General features: G+C 37.0%; 4 protein-coding genes and 1 pseudogene across 4 annotated transcripts in view; 1 reads left to right on the top strand and 4 right to left on the bottom strand.

Annotated features, from left to right (window-relative positions):
- LOC124635257 (solute carrier family 12 member 4) overlaps nt 1-27200 on the top strand; it is a 494187-nt gene that overhangs the window by 353833 nt on the left and 113154 nt on the right. The gene's annotated exons all lie outside the window — the stretch shown is intronic.
- LOC124635436 (trypsin CFT-1-like) lies at nt 717-5159 on the bottom strand. The gene is made up of 4 exons (XM_047171322.1): nt 5052-5159; nt 1937-2105; nt 1433-1688; nt 717-1160 (listed from the first exon to the last, which is right to left on the bottom strand). The coding sequence occupies exons 1-4, from the start codon at nt 5095-5097 to the stop codon at nt 864-866; spliced, it is 768 nt and encodes a 255-aa protein (XP_047027278.1). The 5' UTR covers nt 5098-5159; the 3' UTR covers nt 717-863.
- On the bottom strand, nt 6653-10022 carry LOC124635389 (trypsin, alkaline C-like). Its single transcript, XM_047171273.1, has 5 exons — nt 9882-10022; nt 8271-8439; nt 7564-7773; nt 7289-7334; nt 6653-7035 (listed from the first exon to the last, which is right to left on the bottom strand). Exons 1-5 carry the CDS (start codon nt 9925-9927, stop codon nt 6736-6738), a joined length of 771 nt encoding a protein of 256 aa, XP_047027229.1. The 5' UTR covers nt 9928-10022; the 3' UTR covers nt 6653-6735.
- On the bottom strand, nt 18244-20912 carry LOC124635537 (trypsin, alkaline C-like). The gene is made up of 4 exons (XM_047171445.1): nt 20867-20912; nt 20393-20558; nt 20056-20313; nt 18244-18566 (listed from the first exon to the last, which is right to left on the bottom strand). Exons 1-4 carry the CDS (start codon nt 20910-20912, stop codon nt 18278-18280), a joined length of 759 nt encoding a protein of 252 aa, XP_047027401.1. The 3' UTR covers nt 18244-18277.
- Nucleotides 24885-26993, bottom strand: LOC124635426 (annotated as a pseudogene).

Here is a 27200-nt window from a genome sequence, read left to right as displayed (position 1 = left end):
CATAATCACTCTAATGACGACGTTAGGGTTGCCACTTTAAAACTGTTTTTTTTTATGTTATACCGGTACAAGAAGTTAGCGCGATTAAATTGACGGTACCTGAGGTCCCTTATATGAAATTTCCATCAACCCCATTTAGCAACTCAGAAAGCTTTCTTTAATTTTTTTTTTTTTGTTATGTAACCTACATTTAGTACAAGAAAAAAATATTTTCTTTATGATGTTACAATCAGAAAGGAAAGCAAAGACATCTTCTATAAACGAGTTCCGAATGAAAACTTTGCTAAGGATATTAAACAGTAACTATTATCTAAGGTTGCTATTGAAAAATTATCATTTCTGAATTTGAAGTAAGTTAAACATATCCAAATCTATGACTGTAACGTGCGTGTAATTTTGTTTAGGAACGAAAATCTTCTTGGATCACATTTTTAAAGCAAGAGCTGCAGATACAGGGCTCGAAATCAGACCAAAAACCTTATGAGGCATGAAGAAATTAGGTACAGAGGGACCAGATATATTTTAAGGTGATAACCCTGAATGACTAAGTAATATTATCTTCCTACAATAATTAATACTCAGATATTCTTTTACCTCAATGGAAAACCCAATCTTATCGCTAAAAAATATATTATTCCAAAAAATTTATGAAGTGATTCATGCAGGCTTTACAATGATCTAGGAACAAATTAGGTTTAAGAAACATAACGCATACATAAAATAATCCAAACGTCTTTATTTTCATGCCAAAGTTGTGCGAAATTATTTCAAATGAGGTTCTTCTTCCAAACAGTAATTTAGACGAAACATAACATATATACAATAACATCAAAATCGTTAGCGGATATTCCTTCTAAAAGGAATTAAGCATTAGCCTGTATCCAAGGTGTAAGTCGAGAAATACGAGCACTAACTCCAGGGTAAATGGCATTTGCACAGCCATAACCCCACGAGCTGATCCCCACTAAGACGGTGTTATGGTAGATAGGACTGCCGGAATCACCCTGGCACTGGTCGCGATTGCCAATTTTCAGCCAACCAGTGCACAACATGTTGGCTGTGACATTGGCGCCAAAGACTCCGTAGCGAGCAGCACAGGTGTATTGGTTGATGGTCCAAACTTGGATGTTACGTAGTTGCTCAGTTTTCGCAGCACCAGCCTATAAGCACAAATTAAAATAAGGTAAAAGTCTCTAAGATTTATGAGCCAATGTACAAAAATAAAGGGTTTTTAGGGTTGAATGCTTTGGGATCCATGCTTTGATAAACACAATTACGGATTCGATCCTGAAGTAAACAATTCACTATGAAAATGTGAGATCAATTAGGTCGTAGGGTCTATAACAGTACTGCCATATACTATACCTACAATATATAGTACATCGATTAAAAACGCTGCAAAGTATGTAGATACAATATTTTTAATACTAACCACCGTAGTGCCCCACCCAGCAGCCCAGACGATCTGATTGTCAGGGAGGTTATAGTTCGCACTGGCAATGGAAGCTGGTTTAATGGTGTTACTAAACGGAATGGCGATCCCTGTCTTCAGTATTGCAATATCATAGTCCATTGAGCGGATCTTGAAGCTAGGATGGGTGATGATGGAGTAAAGGGCGTAGACTGTGCCACCGCTATTGGCCCAACTGGAACCAACTCGGGCACGCCATGTGTAAGCCGTATCACCGCTGTGAAACAGATATTAATTACTATAACATTTATCGTATTAAAAAGACTAAAGTTTTTTCAGTAGAAGGTTCAATCAATAACCAATCTTTTTTTTTTTTTTTCAATTTATAGTATACCTACACTATTCATAGAACTCTAAAACTTTCTTGACCTACTATAACTTACAGTTAATGGAAAATGAAATTATCACCAATAAGTTGAGCAGTTGGTCATTCTTATCTGAGTACTTAAATGTTCTCATACTTACTATACGCAATGTGCGGCAGTTAGGATAGACTTAGCCGTGACGATGGTGCCAACGCATGCTTGATTGAAGTTGTTAGCATTGGAGGAGTACAGCAGACCAGCGACACTGGGGTACTGGCTGATGACGGCCAATGAACCTCCGACGATCACCGACTGCTTGGTTGGAACGGCTGTGAAAAGCGGCCAGTATTTTTATAAAAAAGAAAAACATATTATAATTCAATAAATGGAATGTTTGTTTAAAAATAATATTGTTTTTTTAAATACATGACGCATATTCTAAATCGGAATGTCCTTCAACCTCATCTAGACACACGGCAGTGTGTCCGCCAAGTTCGAGCAAAAAAGGCGACACACCGGCCGTGGGTTATATTACACGAACCATTTCGGGCCAAATTCGACCCCCCTGTAACTCAAAATCTATTTTATTTACGCATATCAAATTTCTAGTATCTGTTGAGACCCCCTCACTTATCTAAAATACAAAATTTCATTAATATACCTATTGTAGGTCTTGAGATATTGACGTCAGAAAATCGCTATTTTTACTATACACTGATTCACTTATTCACTGACTCACTCATCAAAAACCTAGACCACTTCCAATGGTCGTATTGACTTGAAATTTGGCATGGAGGTAGGTCTTTATGTCAAGGTAAAGGGAAAAATCTGAAAATGGCCAAGTGTGAGTCGGTTTCAAAATAATGAAGGTGTTTTATACCCGGTGTAAATTTATACCCCTAAGGAACTAAAACGAACTAAATTTATCTATATTTATATAATATATCTTGGAATGGTACAAAGGTTTGTATTTAGTCAAAGTAAAGTAAAAATCTGAAAACGGCCAAGTGTGAATCACTTTCGAAAATAACGAATGTGTAACTTTGATCCACGAACATAATATATGATAACATGTCTTGTCAGTCAGTTGGTAAATCTAGACATAGTTAATCTAGTTCATTTCTTTGTAAGAAACATAGTGCATATTAAAAAATCTAAAAGATAGTATAAATGAGACATTTCTTTAACTAACTTCATCATAAGAAAAAAATAAAATAAACAACCTTACAAAAATAAATGAAATCCCACCCAAAACAAAAATGTGAAAGACTGCCAAGTTCGATAATATGGGAATGCTTCGCCTATAAAAGAAGTGAGATCTGAATAAGTACCAAGTTCCATACACATACCTCAGTTAAAAATAGTTACTTTTTAATGATGATTACTTGGCAAGTTTTAATAGAAAATTAAATACTTGATTCATTGCGTTTAGTAGGTTTATAACAAGGTGTATGAAAACTTGCCAAGTAACATCATTAAAAAGTAACTATTTTTAACTGAGGTATGTGTATGGAACTTGGTACTTATTCAGATCTCACTTCTTTTATAGGCGAAGCATTCCCATATTATCGAACTTGGCAGTCTTTCACATTTTTGTTTTGGGTGGGATTACCTATTACACAATACCTATCTATAATATAAAAATGAAACGTTAAATGTGTTGGTAAGCGCATAACTCAAGAACGCCTGGACCAATTTGGCCAATTCTTTTTCTGTTGTATTTGTTATTGTCAGGAGAAGGTTCTTATAAAGAAAAAAAATAGGGTATAGTAGGGGCGAGTTGGGTAGAATAGGGTAGGATAGGGTAGAGTAGTCAGTTCACGGAAGCGAAGCTGCGGGTAAAAGCTAGTATTATAATATAATATTCCTAAATTCCTATTTCTACTGATGTTATAACTTTGAAAGTTTGTGAGAATATATGGATTGTTTGTTATTCTTTCGCGCAAAGACGGCGATCTTTGATTGTTGGTATGTAGTCACCTACCTATCCTAACACATAGGCCACATTTTATGAACATACCACGCGGGCGAAGCCTCGGGCGGAAGCTAGTTACTTATATAAACTTGGTTAACTCCTTAAAGCACAATATAGCAAAGTTATTTGCTGTGATATTGAATATACTAAAATTAGTGATAACTTTATCATTTGACATGAAAAACAATATTGCTATGCTATATTTCAAGGAGCGGATAGAATTAAAACCAAAAGTTCCTTTACAATGTATCGAGGTAGGTACAATAGACTTTTGAAGTATTTTTATCGTGATGGTATGTCCCTGTATAGCAAAAATTAAAAGCCTAAACCTAGCTAAAATTCAACAATAAAATACGTTCGTTGATTCGTTGTCCTAAATACTAGTCTTTCAACCTTCATCCTTTAAACAAAATCGTAGCAATTTATTTGCTTTGAGATTGAGTAGTGAAAATAAGTGCTGTAGATATTGCGTTTTAAGAGGCTGATAATGTCGATAACGTAAGAGACTACATAATAAACAGCATGGGCCAAAAGGTTACGTCAAACCGCAAAATCTAGATTCTTTGTGGAGGGCACACGAAGAGCATATTACACACATGCACACATACATATATATTCCATACATATTTCACGATTTTTTGTGATTTTCCAGTCACTATAAAATAAAGATTGTGTGTAAGTAGTGCACTCATAATAGTCTGAAGGACATTATTTTGTGTTCCAAGAATAAAATTATACGCTCAACGCTAAGTGAAAAATCACATACTCGTTTATCGTGGTATCTTAAATTAATTAATTAAAAGATATTCTCAATACCTCTTTACTTTTACGACATCTGATAACAGCGTTAATACCTTAAATCTTCAATGTTCTACCGTAATGATAGTGAGTAAAGCAAGGTTGTGCAAAATGCAATTTCAGTACTTACTAGTACGTATAATATTAAATATGAATATGTATGCTTAAATTGTCTGTCATGTCTGTGGCTTCCCTCGTTTAATCAGGAAGGAATAAGCTAATTACGGACTAAAAAGAATGCAGTGACTTATAAAACCATGAAGGTTTTATTTTGTTTAAAGAAGTAAAAAGTTCAGCTATCCACTACAAGTATAAAGTCCCCGGAACAAATAATTTCCGACGACAGATCGGGTGGACATATAGGCAGCAAAACCCTACGAGTCCCTTTCATATATCTTGGATACATACCACAGAAAACGATGACATAACAAAAGGACAATAATTAACTGCGATTCGTATTTAAATTAAGATAAAAATAATAATTTTATAAGACAAAACTTACCCGTAACGGCAGTTAAGCCAAAGGCTAGTAGTAACACTGCACGCATTTTGCCTACCAATGCACCAACTTGCAGTCTAGAGGCATTCTTACTATTTATACTCGTATTAAGTGCACTGATTCATAGATTTCCAATTTATCTATCATAAATGTTTCATTCAAGTGGATGTTTTTCACGTGTTAGCTACCGTTTTCTACTTACTCTCTAAATTATCTCGTTTATTTGTTTTGCTAAGGGTTTTCCTTGTAGAGTTACTGTGATTGAACAATTCAAAAGATCAAATCAAATCAAAATTCGTTTATTCAAACTTGGCTGCAAAACATCACTTTTCGAACGTCAGAAATTTACAAAAGACAGCCCCCAAAACGCCCACCCTTCACCACTTCCTATGTGTTTTTGCTGGGAAGAAGAAGTGGCGCAACAAACTCCCCAGGAACACATGTCTGTCTGTAAGATGAAATTAAACTTGTATTTTGCTTCGTCACTCCTTTTTTACAAGGAGTGACTGTGTGCTTGTTACTTGGCTGCAACTGGTTAGACTGGAAGCCGACCCCAACAGAGTTCGGAAATGGTTACCTACTTAAGTTTTACATTGTTCTCCTTAAATCAGCGCCTTGAAAATATATACCGGCAAATTATTCATCGATGCATACTCATGAAAACTTCAGTATTTTCATCAAGACTTTATTCGATAAATCCAACTACTGTTTACATAAGAAGTGAGAGTTGGACTGCCAGAAGTATAATGAGTAGACCTGATCTTTCAAAGAACTTGGACAACAGTCTGACGAATGAGTAAGGTATAAACCCATCAGGGTAACTACCCAAGACGTTATATCATTAGATTGACGAAACATTCCTAGAATCCCCTTATCTTCGAGACACTCCACTTGCAAGAAGATATTTCTAAATAACATTGACGCTGTATATAACGCCAACACTCGAATAACACTAGTAATCGAAAACAACATCTTAACTAAACAACTTAAAATACACGTTGTAGCTAAAAATAAATTGGTTTCTTTGTCTAATGTAGGGATTTTGATCAATGAATATGAGGTATAGCCACATAGCTAATATTAAAAGATGAAGAAAACATATAGCAATTTAAAATTTAATTCAAATTGCAATGTAAATGAAGAAAGGCGTCTTTTTTTTCAAATTCTTTCAACTTGATATTAAGGAATTTATAAAAAGACCACAACATCACACAATGTAAAAGGACTTACACTTAAATTTATTAAAAACTGATGTTTTTTTTTTTTCAGTTAAAGTGAATCTACGATGACGTAGTTATTTTTTTCTTTAATTAAACCTACAAGTTTCTTAATGAAAAACAAGCGTACTTTGATTGCATGGAGATCAAGATTAGTATATAAAGGAATAATAATAAATATGTTGACCAAGGTTATGTATTTTTATGACACGATTGTATTTTACAAACTATGTGCAATTCTCAGTCTATTACATAACCAAATTACTGATAAAGAACCAATAATATTACATTGCACAAATATTTACAGGCTTCGAAAAAAACTGTAAACTTGTTGTATCGATGTATCGTAACAAAGACATTCATTAAAGGAAGAATAAAACAACATAATATTTTAAGAATAGAGAATCTTTATTTGCAGAGACTTCTTATTATTTATTATTAAAAAAGATATTTATTTTATTCAGTCAGATTTAAGCGTTAGCTTGGATCCATGAGGTGAAACGAGAAACACGAACATTGACGCCAGGGTAAAGGGGATGGGCGCAACCGATGCCGAAGGAGCAGACTCCAACAACGACATTGTTGTGGTAGAGGGGACCGCCAGAGTCGCCGGCGCATTGGTCACGACCACCGACGTCGAGGACGCCAGAACACAACATGTTGTCAGTGATGGTGCGACTAGCTGCGGCATAGCGTTGACGGCAAATGGCTTGGTTAATGGTGTAGATCTGAACGTGACGAAGCTGCTCAGCGCCACTCCAACCATGAGGCTGCAAAAACAGTTACAAGATTGAAAACCACTTTATAGTCCTTGAAAGTATAGATATAATTATGTATAGGAGTTTTGTGTAGAATGTGATTAAAGACTTCAGAAGAAGAAGAGTGGGCGTTTAGGGGGCTGTCTTTTGTAAAGTTCTGAAGTTCAAAAAGTGCTGTTTTGCAGCCAAGTTTGAATAGATGATGTTTTGATTTTTTATTTTAAAATTCTAGTTAAAAAATGAAGTAGGTAGTCAAAATTCTTACAGTAGTCACGCCCCATCCTGCAGCCCAAACAACTTGGTTATCAACTATAGTTCGGCCATTCAGAGAATGCGTTCCTGACACGTCGCGATTGAACTGACGACGTAACTTTGCAATGGCGTTGCAGTTACGATAAAAATATTTTTGCTGGTTGTTTACCGTTTTAACAATTGAGGAGCATTAAAACAACATTATTATATCAATAATCAATGAATGTAGTTACGTCGTCAGTTCAATCGCGACGTGTCAGGAACGCATTCTCTGAATGGCCGAACTATAGGTTATAGTTGGAACCAGCGATGGATCCAGGCTGGACGACGTTGCTGAACTGAATGTTTGTTGACGTTTGCATGATAGCGATGTCAGCGTCCAAGGTGTTGGCATTGAAATTGGGATTGAATATGAACGCAGCGAAACCCAAAGTATTGCCTTCTCTGTGTGCGAAGGAAGAGCCAATTCGAACACGCCACCTCCATATAGTGTCACGGCTGTAAAAATAAAAAAAAATATTATGTATTTTGCAATGTTTTATCATCCTTGGCCTACCCGCACACATACATACATACTTAACAGTCAGCCAACTGTTGGCCCGGTAGTTATTGTTTTTTTTTGGATAATCGTGAATTCAATCTGTCTTTAGTCGGTCTGATAAACCTGATCGTTGTTACGTGTGTTCTTCCATTCATCTTCTACTATAGGCCGACTAAAAGTTTGTAGTGTGAGCTTATTTCTATAATGATGATGCATGCAACAAAGTGTGTGCTAAGTATGAATGTAGATGAATGGAGAGGAAGAGGAAGACCTATGAAAAGATGGGTGGATTGCCTGAAAGATGACATGAATAGGAAGGGAGTGAGTGTTAGTATGACGAGTGACGGGGAAAATGGAAGAGGATGACATATTGCGCCGACCCCAAATAAAATTGTTAACATAGCAGGAGGAAGAAGAAGAAGTGTGAGCTTATTTCTGTCGTACTTTTACTTACAATGGGCAGTGAGCAGCAGTCAGAATGGATCTGTTATTAAGGATGGTACCGCCGCAAGACTGTCTGAAGTCATTGTTGCTAGCTGCGTAAAGCAGAGCCACTATTGAAGGATAGTTGTTGATGGTAGTAGCCGTACCACCTATGATCCGCTGCGGGGATGTAGGTACCGCTGGAAACAATAAATAAATGAGTCAAAATCATTTATTTTTTTCAAATAGGCCTATTAAAGCTCTTTCAAAACGTCAAACTGGTTGCACGGTTCCAAAAAGTTGGTCTTGTGGCGATGAACCAGAGCATCAATGTTCCACCCGTTCAAACCGATCAAATGTTCGTTCTTAACTTTTAAACCTTTAAATATAGCCATTTTACCGCAGATTTACCCACTTCCCGTAGTAATTTACTGCCCGTACTGGGATAAAATAATAGCTTATGTTACTGAGGAAGAGTGAAGCATTTTAACAGCGAAATATGTTTTTAATCGGTCTTGTAGTTTTTGTGTTTATCAATTATATACAAAGTAAATACAATTTTTCCTCTTTAAAAAAATATAATATGTATGGATAGATAAAATTGATAGGTAAATCGGTGGGGTCTTCTATTTTTCACAACGTCAATGAAAAAGAATTAACTTATCTATGAGGCGATGATACGTAAATTGCTAAATCAGTGGTGACGTTATTTACGCATAATGACAAAAAATATTTTTTGGAGGAAAAGTCTTATCGACCTAATCTTATCGTGTTATTTTATATTCTACATGTATTTACAGCCATAACAATAGATTTATTTAATTGATTGTCATGATGGCAATTAAAAAAACTTCCTTGATTTAGCCGCAGAGCAAAATTATTATAGGAACCTACGAGTATAATGCTTGCTTTAATTTCAATATTTAATCCGATTTTTATTCTACAATAATAATATTCCTTGTTTGTTGTTTCTAAGCTATGCAAAATCGGCATCGTCAACATTACATCATCTTTCATCGTCGTACTGCTGGCTGGGCACAGGCCTCCTCTCGCACAGAAAGGATTGAGCTTCCCACGCAAAATGCTTCTTTAAAATGTTACATTGCACAACAATTAGAAATCGTGATTAAAGCGTCATAGTTATAGTTTCCGCCAATATAAATACTTTGTTTGTTTGCTTCGTTCTTAGCTTAGAGCAGCTTAGTTCTCAAATCAGTTCATGTAAATCAAAATTATAACAATCTTTGTATCTTAAAATTAGAAACCCCGCTTTTGCTCTTGTAAGTGGCTTCCATAAATATTAAGTAAAAAAACTTCCGTTAGTTGTAAGAAGTCCTAAGAAATTACATACTATTAGCGACTTGCGAAGGTGGTTTTCATTTGCAAAATTGTAAGTTAATTACTTAAGCTTAAAAAAAACCTGACAAGTTTAAAGGCGCTAACGACGAAAATACTCAATAAAGATATATCGTTAATAGACTGTCATAAAGCGTTTACACACGCAATGATAACGTTCGAAACAAAGAAACAGATTTTTTTTTTAAATCATCAGTGTGAACGCACCATGATAGAAATCACAAACAAGGAAGTAACTAAACATATTTTAGTTTAAATTAAACCAAACACCATTTTGTATACGTACCTGCAACAGCAGCTAAGCAGGCCAACAGTGCAACAAAAACTCTCATTGTGACTCCTTCTGACTCCAAACTTACTATTGAAGATGTTACTCGTATTTATACGAAAACGTTGTCTGAGGTTTAAAGTAATCAAATCAATTAGAGATAATACTAAGATAGTTATATCACGGTAGAGGATTTGACGCAGAATGATGATCACAATATTTATATCTAAACAGTAAATAGGTTTATTAAATAGCTTAAAAAACGTTAATTGCTTTTGCTGGAAATGTGCAATACAGTAGTCGTAAGCTAAACCTCTGTATGCGGTAGAAAGTATCACCTAGTGCCATTGAATGGATTGAACCAAAAGACACCTATGGTCAGAAGATACCTATTAACAATATTTTAAATTCTACAGTCTTAATTGCAGATGAAAAGAAAGAGTTATTAACCACTAACGGTGTAAGCTTTCCCTGTTTGACTCTTTAATTAAAAATTAGAAACTTATCGTTATTATGACAAAAATGATGGATCATTAATACGATTTCGTAGCGCCTGATATAACTAAAGCAGCAAGCGTTTATAAAAATGTCATACTTTTTCAATTCGTTCAGCTTTAAAGCAATGTTGCAGCTATGAGACTATTATTTTTCATGTTATATTGTTATTATTTTTCATGATCAATTTCAGTAAATATAAGACCTCAAAAAGTCTTCAACTTGTATGAGATTTTATTTTTGCAAAAAAATTAAAACAGCTTGTGCTAATTCTACATTACGAAATAACGTAAGTCTTTGAGTATATAAATCATGCAGTTTTACGCCAAAAGTCCAAAGCCTGTTATTTGAAAGCAATTTCAAACTATTTAGTATTAGGGTCCGTTCAGATAGACCGGGTCGGAGAGCAGAGCAAATTCTTAATACGTTGACAATTGAGTATTTAGTATTTGTAGTAAGGTTTATTTTTGCATGCGCACTGTTTTTGTCATTGAGAATGCTCGAATGCGCTCGATGTGAAATAATAAGAGGAACCGATCGTGTTTTTTTTCTTGACGTTTGGCTCCGTTTGCATGCTCTTTAATGCTCGCGCAGCCGATCGGCTCCGGTCTGTGTGAAAAGAAAAATGCGCGCCGATGCTCTCCGACCCGGTCTATCTGAACGGACCCTTATTTGAATAAACTAAACTACTTTTAAAGATAACCTCAATAAACGGAAAGAAGATATAAATTATTTCAAGAATAAACCTACGGGAAGCGTCTTAAGGCGTCTCTCTGTTTCCTTTTATAGAATTTCCGTAGGAGTGAGATTTGGTATATTGTCATTCAGGAAAAAATGTTTAAGGTGACAAGACATTTACCACCACGGTGCATCAAAAAATAATACCTAAATAGATCTAAATAGATCTGTTATTGAGCAGCGTACGACCACATTGTTGCATAAACACGTTTGCATTTGGTGCATACAGCAGAGCCACGATAGAAGGATATTGATCGATGGTAGTCGGTGAACCACCAATAATCCTCTGAGATGTAGGGACAGCTGGAAATTATAAAAAAATATCGTATTATTTTTAGAAGACAATTGAATAAATTGTAATTAACAAACGCCTTAGGCGTTTTTACCAGTCTACTGCTAATGTCATCGCGTAGTTTCAATTTAAAGTTAGGTATCCATTCTGATGTCCAAAGGAAGCTCATTCCAGAAAAGAATAGATTTATCAAAAAAGAAAGAGTGAATAACGTCTGAACGTTGAGCAAGGCAGTTTAGAAGGCGATCAGATACTAAAAGAGCGAAGATTTTTGCTATGTTGAGAACATAGTCGTTAGAAGTAAGGAGTTAAATAAGAAGCTGATGAGGGAGAATGTAGAGTAGAAAAAATAGTAGTTAATGCCCTCATCATACGGCGTTGTCTTATCAGTAGCCATTTTAGCTGCGCTCGATACGCTGACACACTATGGTAAGTACTTGTGGAAATGAAAAACGCATCGAAAGCGATTGTTGAGAAGCCGTTCAAGTTTATTGAGCAGATTCAGATCATAATAGCAAACATCACCATTGTCAATTATGGGAAAGATTAAGGTTTGCATAACTCTTCACCTTAAATGGAAGAAAAAATTTCAAGCGGTCGGGAATAAATAAATAGCTAGTCACAAAAAAACGATGTGTAAACGAATCTCTATATTGTTTTGAAATGTAATCTGTTTCTTTGACGCCTTATTTCTAAGTCATTAAAAATATAACAACTGATTTACATGTTATATGTAGCAATGACAAGGGTAAATAAATCTATTCAGGATCGATTTGCCGATCACTCAATCCAATCATTAATTTTTTAACACGCTTTTTTATCATGTCTAGGTCCTAGGTAACCACAGTTCTGATCCACACATTTAACCAGACTTATGTAGTCATTTTGACTATTACAGGAATTTTAATATAGAGGTATAAATCGCTTTTTCCCGTAGCTTAATCCGCGGCCCGTGAAAACTATTTCCTTAAACAGAAGAAAACATAGCCTACATTCGCAAATAGCTTCCCAAGATTTTTCAAATCGGTTCATTAGTTTCGGAGTCTTTAAAGTACAAACAAACAAAAAGCTTTCTCTATTTACAGTATTATTATTTACCGTAGAGAAAAGGCTAGGCAGATGAGTTTATCAATTACCAAGAACAATTCATGACGAAAAAGAAGATATGGGAGATTAAAAGTTGTACATCCCCGCAACAGCAACCAAACTAGCTAGCAGGGCGGTAATAACCTCATTGTGACTCCTTTGAAAACTAAACTTCCTAATAAAAGAGATACCAGTATTTATATAAAACCCCCAATGCGTTAATCAATGTAATTTAAAGATAGTACGAATAGAGATAGCCCAACAGGAAAAGGTTTCAGGATGTAATCGGTCACAAACGTTCAACTTATTTTTAAGTTAACTGTTTTTGAACTAGCTCCTAGAGTAACTTTTGGAAGTTTTGTGTTTCATTGATTGTTTGAGAAAGTAGTGGAAATGGAGTCATTATTTAAAAAATAGGCTATTCCTGTCCCATTCCCAAATATATTTCAATTATTAAGAACACTAGAGCATAACATGTTATCAGGAATTGTGCGACCAGCAACTAAGTTGATACTAGAGACCGTAAAATATAAATTATGGCCGGTACATGCACGCAGCAAAGTCACAATATAAAGGTAGCTGTGGTTGGTGGGGACTAAACCACCAATACCTGTTCTAGTGGAGTCAGGGCTACAATTAATAAATGATGGTAGGTGTGCTGTAAACATAAAACGAAATAATAATATCAGCTATATTATGTAGTTTTAAAACTAAGTGAGTTATTAATAATTTTGACTTATTAATTCTATATTATTTATTAACTAGCTGTTGCCCGCAACTTCGTCTGCGTGGGCAATATAGAATAGTCAAAATACTACTTATCCCGTAGGTGCATTCATTCACGTGACAGTATAATTAGGATTAGCACTTAGCAGTCGCATAGATTCATTGATCAAGGTTGTGTTGTGGATGTGACCATTTATCTAAACAAAAGAAGTAAAGTTTGTGACGTTGTGGATATCTCTGGATCTAACAGCCAATTTGGAAAATTATTACGTATGGTGCGTAAGTAATTCTCGCAGGAAACAGCTAAAATCAAGGTATATATGCTTTGAGTCTCACAAAGCTGTCATTTGTACATTTTCTGCAGCTGCTGTGACTAATCAGAAGCCAGAAAGTCTGTCAGTCTTACCATGGATAATGTCTTGTAATGTGACTGGATTGAAGAGATCAGATAGGTAGTCGCTCCAAGCAAAATATTGGTACTCGAACAGATTCGGTGACTGGAAGCCAACACCAACATAGTTGGGGAATAGCTGGATGGATGATGAAATGAGTCATCATCATCAGCAGGCGCATAGGGTAGGATAGTTTCACTACAGGGGAGAAACGCTTGTATTTTCTGTGCACTCACTCACTATGTTAAGGCTCCCGCCTAAGGCGATTATCACACTGCCCCGCATTTTTTTTTTTTTTTTTTTTTTTTTTATTTATTATTTCAAAAATGTACAGTTTTAAAATAAACATTTTCCCACAAAACCGGTTTATCGGTTTGACTGTGGGTGATGAGCCGCATTGTCTTACATAAACTTACATAAATATACATTTATATTTTTTTTAAACTACTACAATATATATTATAATGGTATTACGCTACTCAATTATTTTATGAAAATACTTTTTTAACTTAACTTTAAAGAGTTTTCTATTATTTTCTTGTCTGATGTCTGCCGGTAAACTGTTGAGCACATATGGTACACGCTTCTTTAGAGTTCTATCACCAAAATAATTATGAACCCTTGGAACATTATATTTACCGGCAGGCATAGACCGTGTATTGTATGTATTTGATACAATAGATAAGTCATGCTCTTTCCTGCCGTGCTGATTTATGGCTAAGAGATATCTATGTTTTAAATGAACCGGTAGGATGTTACATATTTTAAATAACTTCTTGTAATCACCTTTGCATGATGCAGCGTAGTGCGTGGATGCGTTTTTTTCCGTTGTATGGAAATATCTCCGTTTGTATGGAAAACACGCATAGTCCAACACACTGAAAATGCATCCACGCGCGTTCATGCGGATCACGCACATACATACGGAGAAACACGCACCCCCGCGCGTAGTGCGGGGCGAGACGCAAGGTATGGCACACTGAATCCCGCAATGCCGCGCGTGATTTTGAATGGGCGTGACGTGTATATTTGAAAATGGAACTCGCTGTGCGTGAATTTACAAAACGCACCTACGCGCGTGAGTGCGTGAAAAACCCGCATGATGATGCAGATCTGCACTCCCGCAGGAACGCGCGTAGGTGCGTCGACACGCAAGATGCAGCGTGATGCGGGGCAGTGTGAAGATCACCTTAAGTGAGTAAGTGCACAGAAAATCCCCACTCCACCGAAATGTTTGCATTAGTTCACGAACAGGCAAAATGTACGTATCTGTGAGAGTCCACTTCATGTGTTCGTACTTGAAACCTGCAGTTTTGCCAAGATTTTCAAAATGTACGCTAGCAATTTGTCATTTCTTGGTGGAGCTAGCAAATCAAAAGAAACATAAGTGTTGTATACTGTGCGTCACTACCGCACACCGGGAAAATTTCGCCTTTATGCATAGCACAAACGTTCGTTCTCTTGCGGAGAACCTTTTACCATATTTTGTGTCACAGGTACATAGGACGACAGTAAGTATCCACCGAAACACTTTCAAAGATTTGATGAACGAACAAATCAGACCTGACTTGGTCACCCGGGGCCAATCAAAGCTCTATGAAGCGATCATACGCTTTGGCTCTTACTGTTATTGTGGTTTCTGAAAATTTATTCACCTCATTCAACGATGAATGTAATTCTAATGGTACTATTAAGAACACTTGCTTGGCGCAAAAGCTGACGTTAGCAGGCCGACTCTTTTGACTTCTCTAATAGGATACCATTGGTTTTTGTGCAGTGCACACCTGCAATGCATGCTGGATTAGGATAGGATATAGGTGGATAGGATTTGCAACAGAGAACAATTATGTAATTGAATGATATCAAACGTAGTTTTATATAAAAGGTGTTTTTTTAGACTTGGCTTGGGTCTTACTGAGACTGTTCGTAATCGTGAACAGTGTATTAATTGCGATCGGAAGTTGAAAGTAAGCATGTCTCTGGTATGCGACGCGTACTTTGTACGTCTTCAGACGCGATAAGGCAGCTCCCATTTCTTATCTGCACCTTGTATCTGGGCTGGTTTTTAAAACTACAGAAGCCTACATTACCTCACGCTTAGCAGCTTTTTTCTTCTAGGATTAAGTTTACATATTTTGCATCAGAAAAAATAATACTACTCACTCAAAGTAATTCGTTTAAGGCCACCACATTAGTGGAAGATAAGCTAAACTATGTTTATGAAAAAATCCTGATATGAACTCCATCTGTAACTTTAAATTATAATTAATTGTTCCACTAAAGTCATCATTTTTGACATAATGTTCAAAAAATAATTTAGATGGCACCGTTTTAAATTTGGCTGAGAACTATTAATTTTCCTTTCATCGAGGTAATAATTATAGTTGGATTTTGATGTGGCACGGCAAACTGACAAACACTATTGAAATGTCTATCGAAAAATTACACCACGTGTTAAAATATGGTGAATTACGGAAAATACACAACTCCATCTATTGAAATAATAATCTATAAAGAATGTAAATGGTAATTCATTGTTATTTACCACCTCGCTCCTTGATGTATTTTATTTACCACAGATGGAGCTACTTTAACCTGTACTGTTTTGTCAAACAGATTGCGTGTCATAATATCTTACATCTTGAATTCACGAAATTAATCATATCTTTTGATAGAGTGAACCGATTTCGATGAAACAAAGCCTAAGTAATACCCCAAGTTACGTAAAATTTTTGTATATAAGCATTGTCTGCATTAAATTCGTAGATTTCACGTGATGCGCGAACAAACAATCACTTTCTACAGATTTATTATATGTATAGATTATAGACAAATTAATTATAGTATAGTTCGGCCATTCAGAGAATGCGTTCCTGACACGTCGCGATTGAACTGACGACGTAACTTTGCAATGGCGTTGCAGTTACGATAAAAATATTTTTGCTGGTTGTTTACCGTTTTAACAATTGAGGAGCATTAAAACAACATTATTATATCAATAATCAATGAATGTTATTACGTCGTCAGTTCAATCGCGACGTGTCAGGAACGTATTCTCTGAATGGCCGAACTATAATGGCTTTTATCATCCTCATTATATGCCGATATCTTATTTGCCGAATTTCCACGAAAGGTTTACTTTGAACTTTGAACTTTGCTATAGGCATGTTCAAAGTTCAAAAAATCATTTATGGGTTTTAGTAAAAATATATTTTTATACTGGTAAATAATACAAAACTTTTATTAAAACAACATTTTTATTTTCATAACGATCCTCGTATTTTTTGGAATTTATTTGCGCCGTGATCTTTAAAATAAAACTTTAGAATTCATGGTCAAATGTTTCTCAATTTAAAATATCCAAACAGCCATCTCGATTACAATGAAATCCGGCTAACCGGTCCGATCCCAAAAGTTCGTCATACTCGTCATGTAGTCATTCGACGACGCACTGTCCATGTAGAAATCGTGGTGGCCTAGTGAGCAAAGAACCAACATCTCAAGAATGAGTGTGGGTTCGATTCCAATTCAGGCAAGCACCAATGTGTTTTAAGTTTGTAAAGACTTTCGCAGTATATCTTGGAAACCAGCGGCTGTGTTTCGGGGACACGATAAACTGTAGGTCCCGGCGGTCATTTGAACATCTTTAGCAGTCGTTACGGGTAGCCAGGTAGAAGCCATTTAGTCTGACACCAGTCTTACCCAGGGGTATTGGGTTGCCCGGCTAACTGGGTTTAGGAGGTCAGACAGGCAGTCACTTCTAACAGAAAACTATTAATCAGCTGAATCCTTGTTAGACAGGAAGCCGACATAGTAGGGAAAAAGCTAGGCAGATGGTGAGTGACCATGTATATTTGCAAAGAGATAAAAGCATCCTGTGCTACCCTATTTATGGACATTAGAGAAAGCACACAGGTTACAGTTATTTAATAACATTTGGTATTATTATCTTACTTGGAGACAGCCACTGAGACTACAACTCTTTACGTCTTTATAAGAAACTTGAACCAAATGCAGTATAGAATAATTTTATCCCAAAATATTTGTAGTAATATATTGTAATATATTGCATGGACTGATATTCCTTTTTTTCTATAATTACAATTTTACATAACGCCTAGCAGAAATTAAATTCATTGTGATCAATAAACAATCTATTGAGTAGTGAAAAATGTAGGAACATGTAATTTTCATATATTTAGGCATCTGCGGGATATGTGTTCATTCAGAATTAATCAGAAGAGCATTATAATATTATTTTTGCTGTTTTTGTCTGATACAGAATTTCTGTAGGAGTGAGATTCGGAATGTTACGTGTAACTCACAACAGAGGCCCATAGATGGTTCCCTGCGGTATGCTTTGTATTTTCTTTACGTTTGTTGTATTTATCTCAGAAAAAAATATCAAAGGAACAAATCTTAACAGATTATCACTAATAAGTATTTAAATGTCAATTTTATGAATGTGATGCTCTTCTATTCTGATTATTTCTCAATGAACACATATTCCACAAATGCCTAATTAATATATGAAAATTACATGTTCCTAAATTTTTCGTTACTCAATAGATTATTTATTCATCACAATGAATTTAATTTCTGCTAGGCGTCATGTAAAATTGTCAAATGACAAAAATAATAACAAAGTTAATTTAAATAATAATCAATTTATTCAGAACCGTTGTTTAAGCATTGTTTTGAATCCACCGGGTGAAACGAGATACACGCACATTGACACCAGGGTAATCTTTATGAGCACAACTGACGCCAAAGGAGCTGACTCCAACAACCACATTGTTGTGGTAGAGAGGTCCACCGAAGTCACCGTCACATTGGTCACGGCCACCGACGTCGAGGACGCCAGAACACAACATGTTAGGAGTGATGGTGCGACTTGCTCTTTCGTAGCGTTGACGGCAGATGGACTGGTTGATAGTGTAGACCTGAACGTGACGAAGCTGCTCAGAACCGGTCACAACGTGAGGCTGTAAAAGCAATTTTGAACTTTAAGTCGTAAATGGATGATGCGTTGGAAACTCCCTAATTACCCCTCCCCGACTTCCCTAATCGTCCCTAATTTCTTAAATTGAAACTTCAGTACAGCGGACAAAAAATTGAAATTAGTCTCAATTGAAATCAAGTATAACTATAAAACTAACAGAATTTTTGTCCCCACCCTGCTGCTTACTTCTCACTTTTGCCGTTGTCATACAAAATTAACACACAAAGTCTGGAGCAGGGTTAAAAGTACTCACGTGAGTTCTGCCCATAAAGTAAATAACCACTAGAGAGCGCACTCGCCAATTTCTTCTAAGAACACGACTCACCGCTGCGGGCCGGGGGACGCGACATAATCCGCGGCTACTATTGGTCAGTTCAAGGTCGAGTTGCGTGAGTAAGCTCAGCAAGGGATTGCTCTCTTTCAATTAAAAAATATCGATAAAATGTATTTCATCGTAGTAATAAATACTCAATAAAAATCGTATAAGAATATTTAATAAAAATCAGTCTATTACAAAAAAGAACTCCGTACAAGAAAATTATTGATTCTTGAAATGTATTAATTTAGTAAGTTTTTCGAATTATTGTTTTAGGGTCCTGATTGTTTTTGGTAAAAAACGATAATCGAACGTCTACATATTTCTTTATATATTTTAAATAGGTACACGATGTAATTATTCCAAAATTGTGAGGATTATAAAAACTTACTAAGATAGGCAAAAACATTGTTGGAATCGCTGAACTAAATAAACGTCGGCTTTGTTTTAAATATTCAAAACAATTGGGAGTGAAGTGTGCCTCAAGCAAACAACACTGTATTTTGTTGGGGGCCAATTTTCCATATTTTTGGAATCTTAAAAAAAATTAAAATGTTTTTTTTTATTACGTTAAAAGTAATTTGTGGAGGCACCAGGAACAGCTGCCTCTGACGTCACTATGGTCAGTTAATTAACTTATTAGCCAAACAAAACATATTTTTTAATTAATGTTTTACTATTATCGATATCCACTTCATCCTTTAAGGTAACAGCCCAAATTTCATCGATAGGAATACAAAGGGCAAGAAAGAGATGGACGTATTAGAATTTCTTAATGAAAGAAAGGGACTTTTCCAAAAGACATCAACGAGCGTGAGCGCGGTTCACCAACCACCAATTTAAATAGACCCCTGTGGTATTTCGTAATATAATTAAATCAAAGCCAAATTTTGGTATTGATACTTGCCGATGCCATTCTTTTTGTAACTAGATGTCCTGGATTGTTTCCCGCACCATTTCATCGCGCATGTAGGCATTTTTTTTATTTTTTACTAAATAAAATCCTCAATAATTTAGCGTGTTCGCAGGTCATAGACTTGGTCGCTACTAAAGGATCGTACTGATCGTAGACTTATAGTACGCGCAAAATCGCTAACGTTTGGCGAGCGTCGGGGCACTGTATGCGCAGTCAAGTGGTTTTATAGTCTTTGGTTCTGCCCCATCCTGCAGCCCAAACGACTTGGTTATCGGCAAGGTTATAGTTGGCACCGGCAATTGAACCAGGCTGGACTACGTTGCTGAACGGAATATTAGCAGAGGTACGTAATATAGCGATATCGGAGTCCATAGATCGGAAGTTGAAATTGGGATTGTAGATAATATTGCTTATGACATAGATGTTGCCATCTCGATTCGCAAAGGTAGAACCTGCGCGGACGCGCCACCTGGAGGTATGGTCGCCGCTAAAAAAAAGAAACAGCTTGTAATGTCTTTACTTCACAGTCTATAATTTTACGGCAAACATTAATTTGCTTTACTTACAATGGACAATGAGCAGCGGTCAGAATGGATCTGTTATTGAGCACTGTGCCACCACATTGTTGCCGGAAAGAGTTTCCATTTTGTGAGTACAGCAGAGCCACGATAGAAGGATATTGATTGATGGTAGTCGCTGTTCCACCAACAATCCTTTGGGATGCAGGGTTAGCTGAAAATTTGATTACAATTGTGAGACAACTAAAAACAAAAACGTTTAAGGCTTCGGAACTACTGAACTGATCAGCAGTGCCTTTAAGACATAAATAAACACAAAGATTTTTTCCTCCTTACAGATTATTTACCATAAACAATTTTATGGTGATAAGGAATATATTATATGCTGGATGCGAGCAGCCGAAAATCGATCTCAGTGGCGTGCACTTGGAGAGGCCTATGTCCAGCAGTGGACTGCTATAGGCTGATGATGATGATGATGAAGGAATATGGACAGTAATAAAGAATGAAGTTTATTTATACCTGCTACAGCAACCAAACTAGCTAGCAAAGCTGTAATAACTCTCATTGTGACTCCTTTAACTACCAAACTTCCTAATAAAGATGGCATCGGTATTTATGTAAAATTCTCAAATCTCAATAAATAAATAAATAAATAAAAACTTTTTATTGCAGACCCACAAGTCCATAGAATGTTAGTAACTTGAAAAAACTTAAAACTAGTGTTAGTAAATACAATAAAAACATACTTTAAAATAAAACAAAAAACTTAAATCTATTTTATGGCATGGGCTCTGACCCAGTGTTGGACGTAACAAGAGTCCAGCCTATCCGCTATAACGGCCAGGATGGTGTTGGTGCTGGCGCGCAGCCTGCAGAGCGCCGCGGCATACCGCTTGCGGAGCACGGCGTGGAAGCCGTCCACGTGCGCGTCCGCGAACATGCCCGACGCACTGCACCAGCGCGGCAGCCCCAACAACGCCCTGAACGCGTTATTGTACTGAACTCGTAGTGCGCTCAACGAACGTTGCGTATAACGAGCCCACAGGCTGCAAGTGTAAAATGACGTACAGTGCGCTCTAAAGAGAGTTATTTTAACACTCGCCGCACAACGCTTGAACCTGTGAGCTATCATATTGCCTCTGATCGACAGCGCCCTACGCTCTCTATCCATGTCCTCGTCATCACGTAGGTGTTCCGTGACCATGTGACCAAGATATTTAAAGCTAGTGACCACATTCATCGGTATTCCGTTCAGAGTAACGGGAGGGACCTGCTCGGGTGACTTTGTACCAGCCTTAAATATCATGAGCTCACTTTTTGAAACATTATATTTGAGGCCATGTTTAGCCGCGTACCTTTCACATACGTTAACCAGTTTCCTAAGACCACCGATCGTTGGGCTCAGCAGCACCATGTCGTCTGCGTAACTGAGATTATTCACACAAATGTTATCTACATGGCAGCCGACGTGCATGCTGCTGAGCTCAACGATCAGCGCATTAATATATAAATTAAACATAAGTGGGGATGATAATCCACCCTGTCTCACTCCACATTGTAGCCCGTAGGGATCTGATAACACGCCTGCCCATTTAACGAAGTTAATTTGACTGTAGTACCAAAACTTAATGATAGAAATAATATCATGAGGTACATTGGAGTCTTTGAGCTTATCCCAAAGTTTATTATAACAGACAAGATCAAATGCCTTTGAAAGGTCTAAAAAACAGGCGTATATAGGCGTCTTTCTGCTGGTATAATACTCAACAGTATGCTTCAGGCTCAGTATCGCGCTCTCAGTAGAAAGTCCAGCGCGGAAACCAAACTGTGCATCATGTAGGTTGATACATTCCGACAACTGAGTCTCAAGCACAGTATCCAATATTTTGGCCACGACTGTAGCAAGCGAAATCGGCCTGTAGTTAGATTTCAGCGAACTATCACCTGTCTTATTCTTAAGTATGGGAGTGACTATTGTTTTTGTTAGATCACTGGGTAAGTATGAGTGTCCAATACACAAGTTAAAAAACATAGATAACAGTCGTGCAATGTGTGACCCCGCATTTTGCAAATGCTCGATGCTGAGCCCATCATGCCCTGGTGATTTTCCACCTTTCATGTTTTTAACAATTTTTCTTACATCCTGAGCAGTAATTTTAGACACTACGTTTTCACTAATGGGGTCGGCGTCCAGCATTGCATCACAAACTCCTAATGGGGATTCTACAGTAAAATGATCTTTAAAACTATTTGCGATCATCTTAGTTTCCGTAACACCCTCGATGCTCAAAGGAAGGCCAGGCCTCAAATTCAGTTTATTGGTGTGTTTCCAAAAGTCTCGAAATTTATTATTTGAATGCAGTGTCGCTAGCGGTCCATTTTTATCTGTTCCTGATGTTGTTGGCACCATTTAAGATTCTTTTTGAAAACCTTTCTGCTGTGACACATTGCTTCATGAATAAAACCTGATTTAGGTTTACCCCACTGTACCCAAAGCTGAAAATTAAGCCTAGCCACCCTATGAGATTCCGCAACGTGTTTATTCCATCCCATAATTTGTTTCCCCTTAACACTTGTACCCATCCTATAGCTAGACTCAGAAGCCTCACTCAGTGATGAGACAATATCATTATACAATTTATCTAATATTTCTCTGTGTTTCAAAATATTACAACGTTTATCCCCACATTCACGCAATTCTACAGGAAAGTCAATTTGTCTTAACAAGTTATTACAAAGATTTGTATACATACCAATTTGTTCTGGCTTCCTCTCACCCCAGGCAACTTTACTTTTAGGAACTGATTTACACTCATTTTTGGATTTAATTATTCCTAAATCACATTTGACGGACACAGGATAGTGGTCAGACCAGTAGATGTCATAATCTACCCAGATATCTAAAATAGAAGGCCATGCTGCGCTAGTAACAACGACATGGTCCAACCAACGTCGACAACCATGCGCATCGCTCACAAAAGTATGCGTATCAGACACCAACCCACACTTGACAATGTCAGCACATACCCAGTCCATGTTCTCACAAAAACTTATTAGTTCATTATAAAAGTTCTCATTTGGATGAGAAAAATACATTGGCTTGAATTTATATCAGCAATCCCCCATCATCCAGGGTTTGTTTGAAATTAACATAGACGATGTAATAGTTCAAACAATAAATTAAGCCATTTCTGTGAGCAATGGAGAATAGACAACAACTGGAGATCACTGACTGAAGTCACAGATCAAGATGAGTCAAAAAATCCTTGCTTCAATGTCTGGTCTCAAATTATTGGTATGATTACTATTATATGGGTAATGAGTATCTGTCAAAATAGGTTCAACTGTTATTGATAAGAATGCCACCACAAGACTCGGAAATGATTGCCGGCAGATAAATCCAGGAGAGCTACTATAGGAGGGTATCCATTGTTTGTTACGAATAACTCGGATGAGTCAGGGTCCGCTACAATTAAAGGACAATTAATCATGAATTAATGCTGTAAACATAAAACGAAATATAAGCTATCCAAAGTATTTGTAGTTTTTTTTTTACTTCAAGTGACTAATTGAATAATTGACTAATTGGTCTTTTCATGTGACGGATTTTATCATCATCATCATGTTCTGATTTGTTTATCTTGTTTTTTGTCTTTCCGCAAAAAATATATAATTAGGCATGTTGTCTAATAAAATTGCGATGACTGTATTTTCTGCTGATAAAAATATCAATAAATCATCTGTGGTTTTATCTACAAAGATACTTTTATCCTCGTAAATAAAACTGAATATTAATCTGGTTGATTATATTAGTTTCTATAGGTATACATCAAAATCATCTTCGGAGATTTTTTCCAGCAGACTCAAAAAAATGACAAAAAATTCCGAGTCGATCATAACTTAACTTTTTCTTAGTCAAATGTTGCTCAATTTGAACTGTGAACCATCTCGATTACAACTGACTATAGCTGACTGACTAGTTATGCCAAAAGTTTATTTTACTCTCCATTGTCATTCGACGATGCAGTGTGGATGTATATTTGCAAAAAGTTAAAAACGTACTGTTCCAAGCTGCTTATGAATGTTCAGAGAACGTACACAAACACTTAAGTTATTTAGCGCCTAACAGAAACTAAATTGATTGTGATCAATAAATGATTGAGTTACAAAAATGGCAGGAACATGTCATTTTCATACAAATGTATTAACACATTCCCTTAATTATCCTTATTTCTGCTTAAGCTTGAATGAACAAACAAACTCTGTGATGACATGTGTAAGGATTGAAAAAGCATCATATTTATAAACCGATATTTTAATTCTTACTAGTGATAATACATACTATAAATCTTCCTGACAAAACTACAGAAAATGCAAATGATATTAAGCATACCTCGGGGAAGTATCTTAGGTCCTTTGATTTTTTTTATTTAAAATAATAAGGCAGACTTTTATTTTTTTGAGGCGAGAGGATATATTACTCTAATCAATATTCTTCAAATATTGATTATGCTAAGTTTCATAAAAAAAAAACAAGGACAATAGTTAAAACAATCAATTTATTCAGCTTAAGCATTGCTTTGAATCCACGAGGTGAATCGAGAAATCCGGACGTTAACGCCAGGGTAAAATCTGTCACCACAGCTGATTCCAAAGGAGCTGACTCCAACAACGACATTGTTGTGGTAGAGGGGCCCGCCAGAGTCGCCAGCACATTGGTCACGACCGCCGACGTCGAGGACGCCAGAACACAACATGTTGTCAGTGATGGTGCGACTGGCTGCGGCATAGCGTTGACGGCAAATGGCCTGGTTGATAGTCCAGATCTGAACGTGACGAAGTTGCTCGGCACCAATCGCAATGTCAGGCTGCAAAAGCAATTTTAAAACTTCAAGATCGTACTCAAATATAAATTAGTAAAAAAATACCATCTTTGGAGGGACTACTTTCAATTGCGTTTCAGATTTTTTTTTTTTTTTATAATGTTGGGACACCTTTTCACACACGGTCGGTTAGCCCCATGGTAAGTTATTAATTAACTTGTGTTATGGGTCCTAACACAACTGATAAACTACATATAGCTACATATATACATATTTATGAATACATATTGTAACACCCAGACCACGGCTAACAAGCATGCTCATCACACAAATGTCGACCGAGCCGGGAATCGAACCCGGGACCTCAGCTTCGGCAGTCCGGCATGGTGTCCATTGCGCCATCGAGGTCGTCAATATCTTAAAATATCTTTTGCTATTTACACACACAAGATGTAGACCAGGATTTAAAAAGTACTCACGTGAGTTCTGCCCCATCCCGCAGCCCAAACAACTTGGTTATCGCCAATGTTATAGTTGGCACCAGCGATGGAACCAGGCTGAATAACATTGCTAAACTGGATGTTAGAGGAGGAACGCATGATAGCAATGTCGGAATCCATGGTTTGGAAATTAAAATTAGGATGGAAGATGACGGTACCAAAGCCATAGACGAGTCCTTGACTGTGTGCGAGAGAGGAGCCAACGCGAACACGCCATCTTGTGATCAGTTCGCGGCTGAAAAAGAAAAGCAAGTTAATGGTGACTTTGTTTTAGCGTGTATTGTCCTATTGCTGTTCTAAGGCCTCCAAATTTTGTCTCCACGCCTCTCAATCTTTTGAGTGTTCCCACTAATCAGGGTTGTAGACTGAATAGGCGGGACGACTTGGACGCCTTTAAGGCCTCTGCCTCGAATTTTGCGGGCAGCGGGGCGGCAGCGGCGGCGGCGCGGGAGCGGCAGGATCTTACGCGTATATTCATATGGACCGGCCCTCGAATACAGCGGCGCGGCGGCGGGCAACGAGCGGTGCGCTCCAGTCAAGCGGTGACCGCCCGCGTTGGGCATCTGCATTGTAGGCATAGTGTTATACATTTTTTTGTGACGTATCAAAATGTGTTCGGACGTGCAAGAGCTAATTATTTTGGCCATCTTTGAGAGGACACCCATATGGAACAGCAAACACAACAGAACACAACACTACACTGCTATAGTGCCGCGCGATCTGCCCGCTAGTTTCGAGAACAGGTATCCGTTGCCCGCCCCGCTCCCGCGCCGCCGCCGCTGCCGCCCCGCTGCCCGCAAAATTCGAGGCAGAGGCCTAAATGGTGATGAATTAATTGTATGTATCTATCGTGGCAAAATATGTTGGAACTTACAATGGACAATGAGCAGCAGTCAGAATAGATCTGTTATTGATCAGGGTGCCTCCGCAAGACTGACGGAAATTATTGCCGGTAGATGAATAGAGCAGAGCAGCGATTTAAGGGTAGTTGTTGATGGTGGTCGCTGAACCACCTATAATCCGCTGCGGGGAAGAAGGTACAGCTGCAAACAGCAAACAAAAAATGAATTTAGAAGATTAGGGAACATATGTTGCAACTGTATGTTCGACAACCGTTAAGGACAAAATGCATGGACCATCACAACCAAGTACTTTTAAAGTTTGTTTCAAAATTCTAGAAATAAATATAGGAAACTAAAATAGACATAGAAAAAAAAAATCTTTAACACACAGTCACAGTCTAAATCTAAATTTAAAAACCGCATTTTGATACATACCTGCAACAGCAGCTATAACAGCCAATAATGTGATAAGAACCCTCATTGTAACTTCGCAGGAGTCCCAAATACTAACTGAAGATCTAAGTCAACATTATTTATATAAAAATATTACCAATAAAATATAATCGACGGAATTATAAGATAACTTCGAGATAGTGTATGTACCTAGACCATGACTCAACATGTCGATCATTCTAACAATAGTCAGATTGCAAAAAAAAAACATTCGAATTGAGAACTTCAAGTTTTT

This window comes from Helicoverpa zea, chromosome 1, assembly GCF_022581195.2.
Source record: "Helicoverpa zea isolate HzStark_Cry1AcR chromosome 1, ilHelZeax1.1, whole genome shotgun sequence".
Taxonomy (NCBI): Eukaryota; Metazoa; Arthropoda; class Insecta; order Lepidoptera; family Noctuidae; genus Helicoverpa; species Helicoverpa zea.
Note: the sequence above shows the minus strand (reverse complement) of the source record. Positions and strands in the feature narration are given on the sequence as shown.